The sequence below is a fragment of the Tinamus guttatus genome, unplaced genomic scaffold, assembly GCF_059628265.1.
Source record: "Tinamus guttatus ecotype Peru unplaced genomic scaffold, ASM5962826v1 Tinamus_guttatus_pri_ptg000732l, whole genome shotgun sequence".
Taxonomy (NCBI): Eukaryota; Metazoa; Chordata; class Aves; order Tinamiformes; family Tinamidae; genus Tinamus; species Tinamus guttatus.
In genome coordinates this window covers 49,799-67,736 of record NW_028289266.1, presented here as the reverse complement: position 1 = coordinate 67,736, position 17,938 = coordinate 49,799, and the positions used below count along the sequence as shown (strand labels likewise).

The 17,938-nt window shown below is 61.1% G+C and overlaps 2 protein-coding genes across 8 annotated transcripts in view; one reads left to right on the top strand and one right to left on the bottom strand.

Annotated features, from left to right (window-relative positions):
* The window catches only part of LOC104574513 (KAT8 regulatory NSL complex subunit 1-like), a 67,340-nt gene extending 60,265 nt beyond the window's left edge, over positions 1-7,075 (top strand). Inside the window, 6 exon segments of the mRNA XM_088537157.1 lie at positions 622-767; positions 3,201-3,319; positions 4,349-4,406; positions 4,777-4,889; positions 6,394-6,631; positions 6,744-7,075. Coding sequence (XP_088393283.1) covers positions 622-767; positions 3,201-3,319; positions 4,349-4,406; positions 4,777-4,889; positions 6,394-6,631; positions 6,744-6,989 — 920 coding nt within the window. The 3' untranslated portion in view covers positions 6,990-7,075.
* A 2,693-nt stretch (positions 7,076-9,768) lies between these two features.
* Positions 9,769-17,938, bottom strand: part of LOC104568298 (microtubule-associated protein tau) — a 40,004-nt gene continuing 31,834 nt past the window's right edge. For 4 of the 7 annotated variants that reach the window (XM_088537163.1, XM_088537165.1, XM_088537159.1 and 1 more), the window contains 5 exons: positions 16,033-16,125; positions 15,794-15,886; positions 12,688-12,769; positions 12,131-12,243; positions 9,769-10,044 (listed from right to left, as the gene is read on the bottom strand). In XM_088537163.1, coding sequence (XP_088393289.1) covers positions 9,829-10,044; positions 12,131-12,243; positions 12,688-12,769; positions 15,794-15,886; positions 16,033-16,125 — 597 coding nt within the window. In that variant the 3' untranslated portion in view covers positions 9,769-9,828. The remainder of the gene's footprint in view (positions 10,045-12,130; positions 12,244-12,687; positions 12,770-15,793; positions 15,887-16,032; positions 16,126-17,938) is intronic. The other 3 variants (XM_088537161.1, XM_088537164.1, XM_088537160.1) reach the window with 2 other exon arrangements.

The following is a 17,938-nucleotide window of genomic DNA, read 5'->3' as shown; positions in this document are numbered from 1 at the left end:
CCTAGCCCGGGCAGTGCAGCAGCTCGTTCTGCTCTGCCTGCATCTGTCCAGCGCTGCGATGGTGTTGAGCCCGACCTGCCTGGACAGATGGAGCTGGGAAATCCTGCCCGAGTCTCCTGCGCCAACAGAAAGAGAGGTGAAAACAGGCGTTTCATAGCTCTTTCTCTGTTCCCCTCCTCAGAGCGCTCCCATCAAAAAATCCAACCAGACAAGGCACACAGGCCGCCCTTAGACGATTTTACGGCCGTGTCCAAGGCCGAGAGAGCGCCAGAGCGCTCCCTTGTCCAGCCTCCTGCCTGTGACAAAAAGCGCGTGCGAGACTGCTCATCAGAGAGGAGTGAAGGTAGGCTCCCACGGCCAGGTCTCTCGGGGGGAGCTTGGGCTTTGCTGCACATCCAGCCTCTCTCCTCCCGCAGCCGTGGAGCAGGGGCTGCTCCTGGGCTCTGTCCCCGCAGCGGTGCCTCGTGTGCTCTAACCCCTTCTCCCCGCAGGGCCTCACAAGCTGGCGGCTGCCGCAGGCGGAAGACGCTTCTCTTTCACGCAGAGTGGTCCTCACGCTGGCCCTTTTGGTCCCTTGTTGCTAACGTGGCTCTCTTGTTTTCTCCTCCCCTCCTCGGGCAGTGTTGAAGCATCACGCAGACATCGGTGGCCCCAGCTACTTGGCGGCGGCTGCGACCCCCATGCCCCACAGCCCCGTCGCGCGGCAGCTGTCCTCGGAAAGCTCTGCCTCTGCCAGCACCAGCTCCCAGGGCGCCTCCAACGCAGCCGTGAGTATCCCGAGCCCTCGCGCGGAGCCTTGGTTCAGCAGCAAGGCTTGGGAACGCTCCGCGTTCCTCTCGCCCCTGCTGGACCTGTTGTCTCACACTTGGTGGCCTTTTCCTGCTCCGGTTGGGACTGCCGAGGTTTCTGGGCTGCCTGCAGCAAGCCCAGTAGCTGCAGTTACAGTTGACCCGTCCGTTCAGTAGCTGCTGGTCCATGTTCCTGTTTGGAGCAGTCCCCTGGCCTTGCCCCACGTTTGGGTTTGGTTTCTGAGGTTGTCCGGGGGTGCCAGGAAAGGGAGTCGAGCAGCAGCGTTCACATGATAGTGCTCCCACCGAGGTGTCTGTCACCTCGTGACCTCGGTGGCCTTTTCTGTGCGTGGGTACATGGGGCTGGCGACGGAGCCGCATCGCTGTGGCGGGTTAGTGCTGAGTGACATCTTGGTTGTCACCTGTCCTCAAGCTTCACTAGTTCTGTAACTAGTAGCAGCTTCTGAGACACCCGCAGCCTGCTGGGGTCCTGGAGGGTGACGGGGCTGGGGAGCTCTGTGGGGCTGAAGTCCCTGGTGGGCAGGGGAGTGACTCCCCCTGGGCTCTGGGGTGGATGGAGCGACGTGGCTCCTCCGCCAGACACGTGTCCCCCAGGGCCTAGAGCACCCGACGAATCCTGCCTGACCCCTGAGCACCCGGGATGTGCCGCAGGCTCTGGAGCACAGGGATGGGGACGCGGCTCCTCGATGGCAGCAAACGCGAGGAGGTGGAGGCCGTGTGGCCACGGCCGGGCGCCCGCGCGGGCTCCGCTGGAACGCGCCGCTCTGGAGCTGCCAGGACAGGATCCCGGTGTTCCCGGCGATGTCACAGCCGGGGAGGCGACAGGGAGGTTCTTTGCACTGCGTAGGGTTCCGGAGCACCCGAGCAGGGTTGGGCACCTGGCTGGGATGTGGGGGAGAGGCCTCCCTCCCTTCTCAGGGATGACCTTTCTTTGTACTTTCCTACACGCTTCCTCCCTTATTTCTGCTTGTTTTTTGAATCTTTTTTTCCTGCTCCTTGGCAAGTCTGTTGTCAATGGCAGGGCAGCATTGATAGCAGTGAGCAGCACCGAGCAGCATTGGGGGGAAATAACGTTCTCCTGCCCTCCGAGCTGCCCGCAGGAGGCAGAGGGACTGGGCGCAGCCTTTGCAACCTGCATCCCGCAGGATGGCTCCTGCCTTCCTTCCCTCCCTTTGGGAGACTTCTCTCAGTTCTTACTGGCACCATCTACATTTTTTGTCAGAAAAAAATAAGGTTTTTTGGCTTTCGTGGTTGCGCCTGTTCATTTTGCACCAGGAATAAATGGTTTTCCAGAGGCTGCAGACAGCCGGAGGCTGCAGCTTTGAGGTATGGACCTCTCCATTTGATCTCACGGGAATGTTAATTGTGAAAACCCGACAAGCAAATCTGCTGATCACAAAGATCCAGTGACCTGTTCTGGTCCTAGAAAGCATTTTGTGCTGGTCCAAAAGCCCAGCATGTTTGCAAGTGTGAGGCGGGCTGAAGTCTGAGCCTGATTCTGCAGTAGCTGCTTGTCCTGCAGTTCCTCCTCCTGTCACCCTGCCCTCCTTATTGCTGTCTTCTGTGGCTCCCTGGTGGATTTTGCTCTGGAAATAAGGATCCTTACTGGGTGCTGTTGCTCCCCATTCTGCTGGATAGAACATTACCAAATCCAATCCAAATGTGGTTAAGAAAACCGGGCAAGGTCTCATCACCCAAAGCAGGTTGAGCTCAGCATAATGCAGGAACACGGCTGCTTTGGGAGCTGCTGTCTGGATTGGATCGGGGAAGGATCTCTGCTGGCTCTTGGATCAGGGGACAGGTCTGGAAGGGGCAGAGTGAGCGAGAAGGGACCTTCTCAGCCCGTGTGGGTGTCGGGGTGCCCAGGGGGTGCTCCCCACGCAGGCCGACCTGTCCCAGCTGTTTGGACCTGCCCAGGTCTATGCCCTGGCCTTCCAGGGCTGCGGAAACCTCGTGCTCACTTGGTCCCTTCGGGGGTCTCCCAGCAGGGCAGGGACAAGCTGGAAGACGAGGCCAGGACACAGGGGAAACCGTCCCTGTTCAGCGGCTGGGGCCAGGGAGAGGCTCCGCCGCCGGCCTGGCCGCTGGGCCCGGCGGCTCCCTGGCCTCGAGGCTCCGGCTGCCGCGTCGGAGCGTCCCGGGGCTCCCACCCGCGCGCACAGTGACACGGGGGGACGTCCCGGTGCCGCGGCCACGGCGACTGCCCTGCACTGGTGCCCCCCGCGCGGCCGCAGCAGGGCCCTCGCGCCGGGGTTTGCGCAGCCTTGGTGGCCGGAGGGGACAGCCAAGATGGTGAATGAGGGGCCCCGGTTGGCCCCGCGAGCCGAGGGGTGGACGCAGGGCCTGCTGCTGCCCGAGGGGTCTCATCTTGTTCTCGGCTTTGTTTTACAGCAGCCGAGGAGGAGGAGAGGCGAAAGCTCCTTCGATATCAATAACATCGTCATCCCGATGTCCGTCGCTGCGACCACTCGCGTAGAGAAGCTGCAGTACAAAGAGATCCTCACGCCCAGGTACGGGCTGCTCCCCGCTGCGGCGGGGCTGTCTCTTGCCGAGCTTTGGCCACGGATTTGTCCAGTTGGAAGTTGGTCTGGCCTGGGTCGTTGCTCCCCATGGCCGCTGCCGGTGAGGAAAGGGACTTTCTTACAGTGAGAGGTCGTCTTTTCTTGGAGAACTGGCTGGGTCATTTCAGGAGGCAGCGCAGGAGGCTGCCCTGCTCAGCCCTGCTTGTCCCCTGCTCCCTTCCAAAGCTGCTGAGGACACCGAGGCCGAGGTCCTGGTGGCCTTCCCGGTTCTGCGCCTGCCTGGGCTGTGTCGCGTGTCCGGGCTGGGCTCACGTCACCAGGCCAGAGAAGGGCACTTGCCCTCGGTCTCGCTGGCCGGAGAGGCGCTCCCGGCCCTGCTGGAGGGAGCGGGAGGAATCCAAGTCCAAGGAGGTGCCGACCCCACTTGGATGTTCCTGGATCGACACGCAGATCCGTTGCTGGTTTTTTGCACCTGAGCACATGGTGTGAGCCCCGAGCTGGGGCAGCTCCTGCACCCGCTGCCTGGGGTCCAGCCCTGCTCTTCTGCTCTTCTAGTTCCCTTCCTTCCAGCCCTCCCTTTTCCTGGTCCTGTTTGCTCTTCCCAGGCCTGGTGCAGCCTGGGGGAGGAAAGGAGCCTGTTGCCAGGCCAGAGGAAGAGGAGGAAGCGCTGCAGGGTCTGCTCTGCTTCCTCCTCCCTTGGCCGGGCCGCTCCGGTCCTGCCCCGCAGCGTGCGAGGACCAGGACGCGTCTCCCGCACGTCCCTCCTCTGCTTCCACGTGAAGATCTGTTGGAAGTGGAGCAGGGCAACACAGGCCGCGACGAAAGGGTTGCCTCAGACCCCAGCGCACTATTTTGGTAGCCAAATGGGGCTGTTTGACTTAAAAACAGAGCCCAAACATGTCACTCACAGCAGCAAGGCTTAACGCTTCTCTTTCCTTTGCGAAGAGGCCGCGTGCAGGGCGCGTTGCGGGTCCCGCTGCGCGCGGTCGTGCCTGACCCCTCCACCGTGTGTTTCAGCTGGCGCGAGGTCGATATCGGCGCCCTGAAGGCGAGCGGGGACGAGGACGGCGAGGAGGTGAGGCCGGCGCGGGGGCCGTGGGGCGGCCGCGGGGGACCCTGCGCTCCCCTCCTGGGCCCTGCCCAGCTCCAGCCTGTCCTGGAGGCCGAGCGCGCACGGGCGGTCGCGCTGCTGCCGTTCCTGGGCCAGACAAACCAAAGGAATAATTAATAATAATTCAGCCTGCCTGGGAACGGGCTGCTAAGCGACTCCCCCTTGGCTTTGGTTTTTAGTCTCTTCCTAAGTAACTCCAGCTCACTTTAGCAGTGTTCTCCCACAGCACCCGCCATAAATGTTTATTTAAATTCATCCTGTAGCCAGTGCTGGGAGAACCGCGCGTCGGTGTGTGCAAAGACGTGACCAAGCCCTGTGCCCGTTGCCTTTGCAGGTTGAGGACTTGTCCGACGCGGCCTTCACCGCCCGGCACGGCAAGTGCGAGGAGATGGAGCGTGCGCGGTGGCTCTGGAGCACCAGCGTGCCGCCGCAGCGGCGCGGCAGCAGGTACCGTCCCGTGGACGCCCGCAGGGGGTGGCGACGTCCCGGCACGTTCGGGAGCGTCTGGGCGCCATTCGCAAGGGCCGACGGCCGGAGCCCACGCGCAGCCTGGGCAGCAGCTGGGGAGCGGCTCAGCAGCGCGGTGGCTCCTGCACGGCCGGTGCGGGGGCTGCACTAGGAGCTCCTTTCTCGAGCGCTGTCGCTGCTGGGGAAGCCCCAGGGCCTTCGCTCCGCTCAGGCTCCCTGCGCTGGCCCGCGCAAGCCCAGCCGGGATCCTTGACGCGGGAACGGGAGCAGCGGTTCCTCTTCACGTTACCCCCCGGATCATCCCTCCGCTCGATCGCTCCCGCAGAGTCTGCGTTCAGCTCCGTTTATAGCAGTGTCCCTCCATTCCGTGCATCGCTTGGCGCTTGATTCTCTTTTCTCCAGCATCTCTTTGCGAGGGGTGTCTAGAACTGCCGTTTCCAGCTGTCCGTTTCCCAGCGCTGCCTGAGCAGAGGTTCCCCGTCTCCCCCTCGGTTCCCGGTGCTGTTTGTCCTTGGCTTGTGTTTGTCCTTGTGTTTGGCTTGGGAGAGCCCAGGGTCCTGCAAGAGCCTTCACAAACGCAAACCCAGCACTGGCGGGACTGTGCGTCATCGCTTTCGTCTTGGTGGTTTCATTGTCACAAATTCCCAATTCTTTCAAGTTTCTTCGGTAGATTCCTTGGGGCTGCTCGAGAAAAGACCATTTTGGTGTTCTAGCCAGATTCTCACGCCCAGCAGCCTTGGACTGTGCCTGCGTTTCGTTAAGGATCTCCTGTGGGGACGTTGTGGGAGAGGCTGTGGGAGGGCCAGGCTCGGGCATCAGGGTGAATTCGGGCTCCGTCTCGGAGGCGCCAGTGAACACTGGGGTCCGGTCAGTTCCTGCAGTGTCTTTCGTTCCCTCCCTCACCTGCTTCGGAGGATCCTCTGCCCCTGGCCCTCCTGCTCTCGCAGGAGGTCTGTGGGGTCTCACAGTTGTTTCTGTGGCAGTTTTAACACTGCGTCTTGGCTCTACGCGTCCTGTCTACGCAGAGCCTGGCCGCAGGTGTTGCTGTTTCATTAGTCTCATTGTGGCTGGATTTCCATGTTCTGATGAGCGTTTTGGCCCAGGTGGATTTTGGAACGTGATCTTCAGCAGTCCTTGATTCCCACTTGCTGCTGAAGCTCATCCTGGAGATTTGTGGAGAGCAGGAGATTTCGCTCAGGCTTTTTTATCTGGGGCCCCTGGACCTGTTGTTTGCGAACCCATGTGGATTTAATTGCTGGTTCAAATTCGCTGAAGTCCAGGGGTTTTGCCGTGCTGCTCCGACACCCGACTATTGAAATTCCTGTATTATCCGTGTTGTGCGCTCACTCCGTGGCGCCGCGTGTCACGCGGGTGGTGCAGGCGCTCGGAGAACCTGCTCAGGTGTCCGGTTCCCTGGGTCGTGGCGCAGGCGCTGCCAGGGGACGGGGCAGGGGGGACACTCCTGAGCATCCTCCCCTCTCAGGTCTTACAGGTCGACGGACGGACGGACGACCCCTCAGCTGGGGAACCCCTCGACGCCGCAGCCGGCGTCCCCGGACGTGGGCAGCTGCCACGCGCACGCGGAGCTGTCGCACACGTACTCGCCGCGCAGCCCCATCAGCCCCGAGCTGCTCTCCGCCCCCCTCACGCCCCTGTCGCGGGACATGCGGCTCCTGTCCAGCGAGGACACCCGCTGCTCCACGCCCGAGGCCGACGAGCAGGTGGGTGCCCGCCCGGCGCGAAGGCGGCAGCGTCGCCCGTAGCCGCTCCGGCGGCTGCCGCGGCGGGGCCTTCCCGGAGGATGTTCCCTAGCTCCGTGTCTCTTCCCTTTAGGCCGTGCAGCCCTGGGAGCGACGCACCTTCCCGCTGTCGTACGACCCCAGGACAGAGTGCGAGGACCAATGCGACCCCCAAGACCGGTCGTCGCGCTGCACCCGGCGCACGTCGGGCAGCAAATCCTGCCGGGAGCCCGAGGGCCCGTCTGCCTCGTCCCCCGCGGCCGCCCTCAAGAGCCGGCACCCGCTGGCGGCCCCCTCTGCCTCCTGCTCCACAGCGGTGCCGCGGCCGGCGCACAGATAGAGACGCACGGGGAGACAGCAGCAAAACCAACACACAGAACTAACTCTTGGCATTAAAGCTTCCAAAATCTGCGTTTGATATTCAAACATCCTGCCGGGAATTTTCACAGTTTTTAGTGAATTTAAGGAGTTTAGAAACTGTTTTTCTTTTCTGTTCTTTTTTTTTGTTTTTTTTTTGTTTTTTTTTCCATGTTTCCTTGTCACACAAAATGAGAGCCCCCAGATTCCTCCCAGCGGAGTGAAGCCTCGGGAGGGAGCAGCCCACCAGGCCCTCTCCCTGTCCTGTCCTCCCCTCTTAGGTGTATAAAACTAGAGCACAGGATTTAGCTGACTAGCGACTTCGGGGATAGATTTTCTCAAGCAAAAGGGTGTCTTTTTCTCTTAACCCTCTGCCCTCCCCTCCCTGAAAGGTTTTAGTGGAGTGAAATTAGTGGTGAAAAGTGATGTCTTGGGATTGCCACCTTCACTGGCTTGTGTGTCTGTCCCCACGGGCGAGGGCTTCTCCTGCCCCGGCTTGGATTCCAGGTGTCCCGCAGGGTGACGCTGGCACCCGCCGTCACCTCCCTCCTCCTCTCCCTGTTCCGGAGCAGCCGTCGGGCTCCAGCCCCCCCATCCCTCAGGGAGCAGGCAGGGCCCCTGGAGCTCCGCGCGGGAGGAGCGGGATTGCGGGAGCGGCTCTGCTCCCGCCTCGCTGCCGGGGCAGAGCAGGGAGGGGAGAGGTGCCAGCCGGTGCGGCCGGGCGCTTCCGGCGGGAGCGGAGCTGGAGGCTGCGGAACGGGGGCTCCCGGCTGGAACCGCTCGGGCTGCTGCCTCTGCGCCGGCAGCTCCGGTGGGAGGAACCGGCCCCAGCGAGGCCGAGGCGCTGGGGCGGATTCCTTAGGTCGGTTTGGTCTCAAAAGTGAGGAAAAAAAGGAGAAAGAGGGAAGAGCAGCAAGCGCGGGGGCTGCGTGGTGGCCGGTGCTGGGGGAGAATCGGGATCTGTCGCCACTGCTTCGCTCCACGTGCCCGCGCGCTCCGCACCCGGGCGTCGCTCCGGCCGCCTCCGGACGGGGCCCTTCCATTTTGAACCGAACTTGGCTGTTGTCCCGGGTCCCGCGCACCGTCCCCCCGCGCCGCTTCCCGTGCTGCCGGAGCGGTCTTGGTCCCTGTCCTGTTGCTAGCATTGTGCCTGTCTTATGTATAATCACATCACCAAAAAAAAAAGGAAAAAAAATACAAAGGACATTTTTTTTTTCCATTTTGTAATCGTAAAGAAATAGTAGCTAAACTGCTTAATGGTTGGGGTTTTCACAATTTTCAACATTATCTAGTGTTTTTGGTTCTGTTCTAGTTTAAAGGATTTGTCATCGTTTCTTTAAAGACAAAACAATGCTACCATATCCCTCTGCATAAGTGCTTTTCTATTTATAAGGTTGAAAATTCTGAATAACCCTTTTAGCATTATAAAAACCACAAAAAAAAAACACCTTGTATTTTGTAAATATTTTCTTTTCCTGCTTTGAGCTGTGTAATGTCCTTGTTATATAGAAATGCTTTTCTTCCGAGAAGCTGATCTTTGTTAATGTCTTGATTCTGTTGGCAAAGCACAAATGTGCTTATTAAAAAAAAAGAAAAAAAAAAGATTAAAAAAAAGATTAAAAAAAAATTAAAAGAGATGGTGGTGCCGGGCCCTGTGTTTGTGAACGCGGGCCCGGGGGCTGCCGCTGGCCTTTCCTGGGAGCGTCGACCCCAGCGTGTTGGAAAACGCAGGCGGAGGGTTGCTCCGAGCTCCCCCCTTCCCGGCTCCCTTTCCGCATGCGACGGAGGCGGCTCTTATTGTAGTAATGACTTTATTTCCAAATTCACTTTTACGGCAACAGTGTAAACCAGTTGTTCAAACGCACGATACACGATGGACAGCACAGACAAGCGAAGCTGGGATGAGGCGCCGGGCTGGGGCCTCCCCTCCCAGCCTGGGGGCGCTGGGCAGCGGGGCCGGGAGTCGGGGCCGGTTTCCCCCCTTCCAGGCCGGGATCTTGGGGGTCGGGGGGGTCCCCGCTGCAGACGGTGCTGCCACCACCCCCGGGGATGGGCAGGGAGGACGGAGGGGCCCGGCGGCTCCCCGGGGCCCGGGGCAGAGCTCGGCCCCCTCCTGCCCCGCGCGCGGCCGCCCCGGTGCCTCAGGCTGCTTCGCCGGGGAGGGAGAAACCAGAGCCGCCCCCGCCCGCAGCGCCACGAGCGGCCCCGGCCCCGGGGAGCGGCGGGGGCCCGGGAGCTGCCTGGCCCGGCAGACATGCGGCACCGGGCCCTGCGGTGGCACCGGGCCCTGCGGCGGTGGCACCAGGCCCTGCAGCGGCGCGCGCAGCCCCCCGGTGCCCGCGGCGGGCTCCACCACATGCTCCTTGTGGAAACACCCGGCGCGGGCCAAGCACTCACGGACACTTCTACTCTACGACACGAGGGGCTGCCAGGGGACGGGAAAAGCCTCTACTCGTCCACTCAGCCCTTCCCGACGGGACAAGCCGGCGGCGCCGGGGCTGGGGGCCGGGACCCTCACACACCTCTCGGCTTGGGGAGGCCGAACCCCGGCGGTTCTGGCGCAGGGGCGGGCGCCTCCCGCGTGGCCGGGACGGCGGCGGGGATGGGACCGCCGGGCGCGGGGGAGCGGGTTTGGTACCTCCTAGTGTCACTGATTTTGAAGTCCTGGAGCTAGAGCTGAATGAACAGTAAAAGCAGGTTAAATCCTTAACCAGTTAGGGGATGGGGAGCAGCTGTAAAAGGAACAGAGGAAGAAGGCCAGATTATTGTGTTTCTCGTGTTTCTTTCGTTGTCGTCTCGCGCGGCCGCTCGCAAGGCCCCCATCACAAGCCCTGCTTGGCCAGCGAGGCGGACACCTCGTCGGCCAGCGTGGCCAGCTGGGGGGAGTCCACCATGTTGATGCTGCCGGTGGAGGAGACGTTGCTGAGGCGGCGCGGGGACGCGTCGCCCGAGATGGTGGGCGACTTGTAGACGATCTCGGCGCCGTGGTCAGTCTTGGCTTTGGCGTTCTCGCGGAAGGTCAGCTTGTGGGTCTCGATCTGCAACGGGAGCGAGGGCCGCTCAGCGGGAGGCCGGGCCCACGGCTGCTCCTCCGGCTGCCCGATACCCCCGACGGCCCCGGCCCTCCCTGGAGCGCAGCGGGCAGGAGCAGGGCCCCTCGGGCATGGCCTCGTGCCCGGGGCTGTCCCGGCTCTGCAGTCGCCCGCGCGGCTCCAAGCTGCCGCTTAGGGGCCGGCCATGCGGCTCCGCGGCCGCGTCCCGCACGAGGGGTGAGTTCTGTTACTTACTGGTGCCCGGGGGTGAGCGCGGCGCTGGGGCCGGGCTCTCGGCAGGGTCGGGGCTCTTGTCTTCCTCGCCCTTCTCTCTCTACAGGTGAAGAAGCCGCCCGGGGCGGCAGGGGGGCAAAAAATGCATCAGCAACAAAATTCACATCCAATAAAGGTCACCCAAAAGAGGGGAAAAAGCAATAGAAAAATCACAGAGAAAAAGATTGAAGAAACAGAGCCGTTCACTGGGTCGTAGGGAGGAGAGTGCCCTGGGGTGGAGGAGGGCTCCCCCCGCACAGGGAGCAGATGCTGCCGCGCGGGGACTTGGGGCCACTGGGCACCCACCTGGGAGAGCTGAGGCTCAGGGGGCGGCAGCAGCGGGGACAGGAGTCACTGCGTCCCCAAACGGATCCTCACGGAGCAAGGAGGGGACTGGGGCCGTGGGCAACGGCCGCGGCTGCACTATGCAGAGGGCAGACGGAGCGTCCCCGCCTTGGCGCAGGGATTCCTGAGGAAGGGCCCTGGCACTCTTGGGCAACCAGGAACAGCCTGGACAAGCCCCTGAGTCCAGTTGGCCTGACAAGAGGCTCCGGGCGGGATCCGGGCAGGACAGAGGCAGCAGCCGCAGGGGGAGGCTGAGGCAGCCGATGCTGCTGCAGCTCCCAGCCCTGCAACCATCCCCTCCTGTGCAGGGCGGGTGCCTCAGGCTACGGCCCAGTGAACGGCCAGGATGTGAAGTGCCCGTCACGGGAACGCCGCCCCGGGCTCGGCGGAAGCGCAGCGTGGGCTGATGCGGAGCAGCAGCGAGAGAAGGGCAAGGAGGCCAAGGAGGCCCTGAGCAGAGCCAGCCCCGGGAGGCAGAGGGAGGCGCAAGGCGAGAACGGAGCCAAGAACAGAGCGCTCAGACACAGGAGCCCGGACAGAGCGGTCCCTCCCGTGCACAGAAAGGGTGTTTGCAAAACCAGGGAGATTAAAAAACCCCTTTCCCTGGCAGAATCAATACCAGACTGCAGGCTCAGTGCTTCGCTTCCCAGATTGCTCCTGCCTCTAAGGTGCACTGAGGTGCTGTCCCTAATCGAGGCTGTAGACGGGTTTTCCTTGACTCAGACTTACTGTGAAGGCAGCAGCGAAGCCCCCGCAGGAACAGCCCTCCCGCGTTCAGGATTTCACTCTACCCACCCGCCTCTTGGTTTTGATTTCAATGCCCCCAAAATGCTCCGAGCCCCAGTCAGTGTCAGCTGGGAAACTGAGACTGGCAGAAAGAAGAGCTCACCCTTCTCCTGCGACCCCTTCTCTAAACAAAGCGACGCCTTTAATGCCCCCCTTTCCCAGGCAGACAGTGCCAACACAGTGCCCTGAGCTGCCAGGTTCGTGCCCACAGCTGGGGGTAACTGGCCACGGCCAATGCAAAAGAGATGCAGAGAGCAGCGTCCCTTGCAGCGGGAGGTTGGGGGACACAGCCCTGTTTCTGCACCAAATTCAGCGCAGCAGGAAACTGCTGAGGCCGCGGCCTGCAAGCCCTGCAGCTCGGCCACGTTAGCTGCACCGAGGTCCCCTTGGTTGGCCGTGCAGCGCGGGTGCCCTCGCCAGCTGCGCAGCCCTTCAGGACCAGCTGGGTGCCCAGGGAGCACCAGGTGCCCAGGCCAGGGCACGTCCTGTCCTCAGGACACGTGCGCACGGGCTGCCCCTCAGCAGCAAATTGTTCCGAGGCCTGGGAGGAAAAGCTGCCAGAGGAGAGGAGGGGACGGAGCTAGAGCTGATCTGGGCTTCCCCTGCGCCCGGCGCTGCCCGCGCGCTCATGGAGCGGGTGGCCCTCGCCAGGACCAGCAGGTCTGCACCAGCCCCAGCACCCCGTTACCTTTTTATTTCCTCCTCCGGGGACGTGGCTGATGTTATCTAATGACCCAATTTTTGATTGCACCTTATCTTTGAAGTCCAGTTTCTCGGATTTCACCTCCACCTGGCCACCGCCTGGAAGAGAGGAGCACAGGGGGTGGGCTGGGAAGCAGCGCTCCCGTCTCGGCCGCTCCGCGGAGATGCCACGGAAGCTGAGCAGAGGGTCCGGATCGGGCAGAGCGCAGCAGGAGGGACTCCTGGGCAATAGGGAACACGGGAGCCAGGGCAAGCGGGCACTGGAATAGAGAGACTTCCCAAGGATACAGCCCAGTGTCCTCCCAAACATCAGCAGCTCCCCATACTCCTAAGTACTTCCCATTTAGAGGGATGTGTTGGTCTGGATCGGAGCGCTGCGGAACACACTATTCCCCTTAACCCAAGTGGGAACCAGAAAGGAGCCGGTCGCGCAGTGACGGAGCTGGGAACAGCCCCTGGCTCCCCAGGGCTCACGCCGACGCTCCGGTCACCGTCCCAAGCGCCTCCCCTCGCCCCAGCCCCGTGTCCGGCCGCGCTCGGTACCTGGTTTGTGATGGATGTTGCCCAGGGACCCACATTTGGACGTCACGTGGCTCAGGTCGACCGGCTTGTAAACGATTTGCACCTGCCCGCGGGAGAGAGGAGAGGGCCATGAGCCGGGGTGGCCGGCGCGAGCCGCGGCGCACGCCGGCTCCGCGCTGCAGCCGCGGGGAAGGACAGCGCGCGCCCAGGAAGGTTAATGACACAGGAGAGCCCGGCACCGGAAAGGGAGAGCAGGAAACCCGTGTGCAGGAGCCCCTCCAACACGTCAGCATGCACGAGATCCCCCCTCCGCAGAGGGGAGGGAGCAGAGGCCATTTTAAAGTGCTCAAATGAGAGAGAAAGTGGAGTGGTAATTAATTGAGATTTGCATACACATCATCCAAAAGGAGGAGATATACCAGAGAGAAAACGTAGAAATAAATACCTTTTCTGGTGTAAAACATAAAGCTTATGTCCACAAAAACTGAAAGAACAGAAATGATCAATGTGCACAGAACTCGAAAAGAGTGACCAAAATATGCATTTCTGAAAAATGCTGTAACGGAAATAAGGGTTTAAAAAAAAAAAAAAAAAGCCAAAAGAAAAGTCTAAACATCTGGTAGGAGTTCATATAATACAAATTAAAATGGCAATTATACTGAACCACGCTGGTGGTGTCTGGTATTGCGCTCTGGTTTCGCTTGTTTTACGCAGCACGTGTGTGAATAAGGGCTCTCAAGGAGCAGTTCCCCTAACCCCCCCATATTCCCAGGCCTGCCCTGGTGCCGGAGCGCCCGGAGCGGGTGACACGGGACACACACACACACACACACACACACACACACACACACAGGGGACAGGCAACGGGGAGCTGTTTAGTGACTCCGTTAGCGGTTAAACACCACGCGGGAAAACACCGACGAGCGGAGCAGGACGTCGGGACTGCGAACCACAGCACACACAAACCGGCAACACCAGGAGGGGGGACAAGGCAGGAGGAAAACATCCCCGTAGCCCCTGCGGTTACCTCGGAGCTCCCTTTTGGCTTCACACCTGAGAGCAGGAATCAGCCTGGGGGGCTGTGCGGGACAAACGGGCCCGCGGATGCTGCCGGCTGGTTCCTACTCACTGGAAGTACCAGGATTGCTCCGTAACAGCCGGGACTGGCGCGATGCCGTGGATGTAACTGGCCGAGAAGGAGCTGCCCCGCACCAGTGCTGCACAGCAAGGACAGGTGATGGAGGGGACGCAGGGCCCGTCACATCCCTGACACTTGCGCAGGCGCCAGGCCACGTGCCAGAAGGCTCTGCCTCCTGCAGGGCTCACCCTGCCATCTCCGGGCCTGTGGCGCCGTCCTGGAGCATCGCGCACGCGGCCAGCCAAGGGCCCCTTGGGCACAGAGCGAGGACACAGGGAGGGGACAACATCCTGGAATCCGGCAGCACGAGGCAGAGACAGACGGGACGACAGGGACAGCACACACCGAACGCACCGGCAGGAGGAGAGCTGAGCCGTGCCCTGCAGCGCCCAGCAAACCCCAACCCAACAGGCTCCGAGTGCCCCGGGCACCGCCAGGATCTCCCATTGCCAGAGCAAGCAACGAGCCATTACACTCTCTGCCCTCCTTCCTTTTATATCTTTATTTCTTGATGCATTTTAACAGCCAGGGCTCTATGTTAGTGAAATAAGTGCCAGAGACCTGGGGCTGCTCTCTCATCATCACAGGTCTCGTGCCCCACACGCCTGCTTGGCAAAGCACCCCGTGGCATTTACCCAAGAAGCCCCCAGGCCCCTGCAGCCACGTCGCAGAGCACTGAGGCGGCTGCCACCGAGCCCCGGCCGTCGGGCACTGCTCCCCGCGGGGTGACGCCGCCGGGCCGGCCTCGCTCTGAGCCGGGTGCTGCTCCTGTGCCACCACCGGCCTGGCGAGCAGAGCCTGGCCAAGGATGAGCCCCTCCTCGGGCCAAAAGAGCAGTGAATTTTTAAGGCATTTAAGGCTTGCGCACGATGCAAGCTGCCAGGGAGGACGGGGGCTGCTCAGTGTCCTGTGCATGGAGGACACGGGAGCGCTCGCTCAGCCCCGTGTGCTGAGAGCCCCGTGCAGCCCGGCCGGGAGCACTGCAGGACCCCGGGGTCAGACACAGCAAAAGCCGCAGGGAACTTGCTTCACGGAGGCCGAGTGCTGCAAAGCAGCTTGGCAGGCCCGTAGGTGAATGCAAAAATGGCATCAAATGCAAGCTGGAGGCTGCAAGGCCGGTGTGTAAGCGCCTGGCCCGCTGCAGTGCGCAGTTCCTCAGACAGGACGTCCACACAGACCAAAAACAGCACAAAAAATCCACTGGGAACATGAGGGGCACCAGGCGGCATCCTCAGCTGGCCACAGCCTGGAGCTCCACAGGCCCTGTCCCTTGGTCACACTGGCTGGGTCTCAGTGAGCCTCTGGCCTTGGCCTGGCCTCCTTCCTGGGCTGAGCTCTGCCTCCGGAGCAGCCTGGACAATTCCAGGCCAATCCCCGCGGAATTCCTCCAGGTTTCCGGCATGGTGACTGAGCACTCAGCCTGGCTGCTCATGGGGGAATGGCTGCAAATGCCTGTGTTTGCATCAACTAGCTCAGTCCTTAGGTTCAGCCTCCACAGGCCGTGCCTAACGCACACTGGGCACATCCATGAGCAAGGAGCCTGGTGTGGGCACTGCCCGCGCTCCCGCGGGCTGTGCGGCAGCACGGGCGGTTCAGCAGGCCAGAAAGCAACAAGAGCTGCATTTGCCCATAAATGTGTCCAGCGACAGCAGCAGCAACCATGTCACTGTCTGCTAGATGCCACCCCTGCTGCACACAGGGAGGAGCGGAGCCTTCCAGGGAGTGGAAAACCTTGGGGTTAACGGGATGTTTCATTACGGACACGGCATCTACAGGGAGGGGGGTCACAGTTAGTTCTGGCCATGTAAGACATGGACAGGACTCGTTAGGGTTCAGCTAACCACGTCGGGTGGGTTAAGGGTACATGACAGCACGTCCCCAATAGCTATCTGAGGGCAGGGCGCTGCAGATAGCATTGGAGGTTTAGTTTACAACATGCCACTCGTGGTGAGGACTGTTAGAGTGCACTGAAAGTGTGGAGGTACTCACACTGCCTCCGCCCGGGATGTGTTTGATATTATCCTTTGAGCCACACCTGGATTGAACGCTGCTAAAGTCCAACTTCTTATTAACAATCTGCACCTTTGGTAGCCAGAAAAGAGTCATTGCACGTCACCAATAGCTATCTGAGGGCAGGGCGCTGCAGATAGCATCGGCGGTTTAGTGTATACAACATGCCACTTATAATAAGAATTATTATAGTGCATTGAAAGTGTGAAGGTACTCACACTGCCTCCGCCCGGGATGTGTTTGATATTATCCTTTGAGCCACACTTGGATTGAACGCTGCTAAAGTCCAGCTTCTTATTAACAATCTGCACCTTTAGTAGCCAGAAAAGAGCGTGAGAAACAACATGACCATCCGCAGCTCGACCGTGTGTTACGTAACTCAACCCAGGAACCTGCCTTCCAGTGCCAAGGGCAAAGCATCATCTCTCCTTCGCTGTGTGTATTTGTCTATTCGAGGGGTGAAAATCGAAGGCAGAGGTGGGCAGGTTCCAGCAAGGCCCTTGCCATGCGCAGGGCCCCTCTCCCCCTCCTCAGCAGCTCGAGCAAGAGGGAAAGAGCCAAGGGGGGAGCTGGCCCGGGCAGTGCCGGAGAGCAGGATTGTGTGTGCAGCCTGGTTGGATGCCCGGGCTCTGCCTTGCGCAGGGCTCAAACTCCCTCTACAGTTACAAAGGGAAAAAGCAAACGCTGCCAGGTCCCGTGCACGCCGCTTTCTGAAGTCCCAGTGTGCTGAGGTGAAGGGGCAGCACAGGCCAAAGCCCACACGCAGCTGCTCTGCAGCCTGTTCCCAGCTCTGCCTTGGGTGGCAGATGGGCATGGGAAACGTGCCCACCGGTACCACGCAGCCTCACGCCCACCCCACTCCCCGGCACAGAATTTTTGTGCTGATGAAGCTATTTCCATTTCGGGTTTGCAGTTTTCGTTTTTAACAAGGCCATGTGTGTGTGGGAACAGCTATCCCAAACGAGAGGGGCCACAAGTGAATATAATCCCCGCTCCTTCCTCGGCACAGGCCGCAGCGGCTCTAAGGCCCACGCAAGTATAAACGGGAGGGAAAACCCAGCATGCACTTAAAGACCTGCATTCCCTGCAAAAAGCCTTGATCCCTGGGAGAGGGACAGCGTCCTGCCAGGAGCAGCACCCTGCGGCAGCCCCGCGGGAGGCCCCTCTCCATGCCCTGCGTCTCCAGTGCCCGGAGCACCCGGGCTGGCCCGCGCTGCCAGCGTCGCTTTGCAATCCCAGATGGGCTCATCCTGCAAATCAGGATGCCGCTAGGCTGGCGCAGGTTTTTTGGGAGCAGTACTTAGGAATTCTGCAAGAAAACGCTCGGATCATGTGGAGCAATGGGGAGAGACATAGCCTGGCTAACTGCTGCCTCAGGTGCCTCTATGTACTTCGCTTTCCAAGGCTGGGGGTTGAAATCCTGGCGGAGAGATGAGGCTCCAGCCCCATCACACAATCCCTGCAATCCCACGCAATCCCTGCAATCCCTGGCTGTCATCAGTCCCCTCCGCTGCACCCAACCTGCTGGGAGCAGCCTCATGCCTAGAGCCCCCCCCGCAAAGAGCAAGGATTTGCCCCAAATTCAGCTATTCTTGCTCTTTCCATGACAATAATAAACAACAGGTTGCCTGAGAGAGAAGCTATGGAGGAAAAAAGCTCCCAAAAGATGGATTAAAAAGAATGAGCAAACAGGCGTAACCGATGGGCAGTAAGTGCAGGGTTTCTTCTAAACTCCTCCGGCAGCAGCGGGGGACGGAGGGCCAAGGGATGCTGCTCTGCACAGCCAAGGGCCACCGCAGCCCTGCCCAGGGCTGCAGCAGGATGGCCAAAAGCACCTGTCAGGAAACGGGTGCTAGGAAAGATGGAGCATGGGAGCCATCCCAAAGCCTCCCCCCGTGCCCAAGTGCCGTAGCCAGAGCCGCCTGGTCGCGCAGAGCGGCAGGCACCGCCTTGGGAGGACGTTTGTCTCCTCTGCGGCGCCGGCAGCCCCGCAGTGAGCGTGCCAGCGCCCGGGACAGGCAAGCACAAGCGCGCCGGGACTGCCGGTTGCCCTTGGCCACTGCACGGGCCATTCTGTCACTGGCCTCTCTGTGACAGCCACCCGGCCTTCACCAGCCAGTGCAA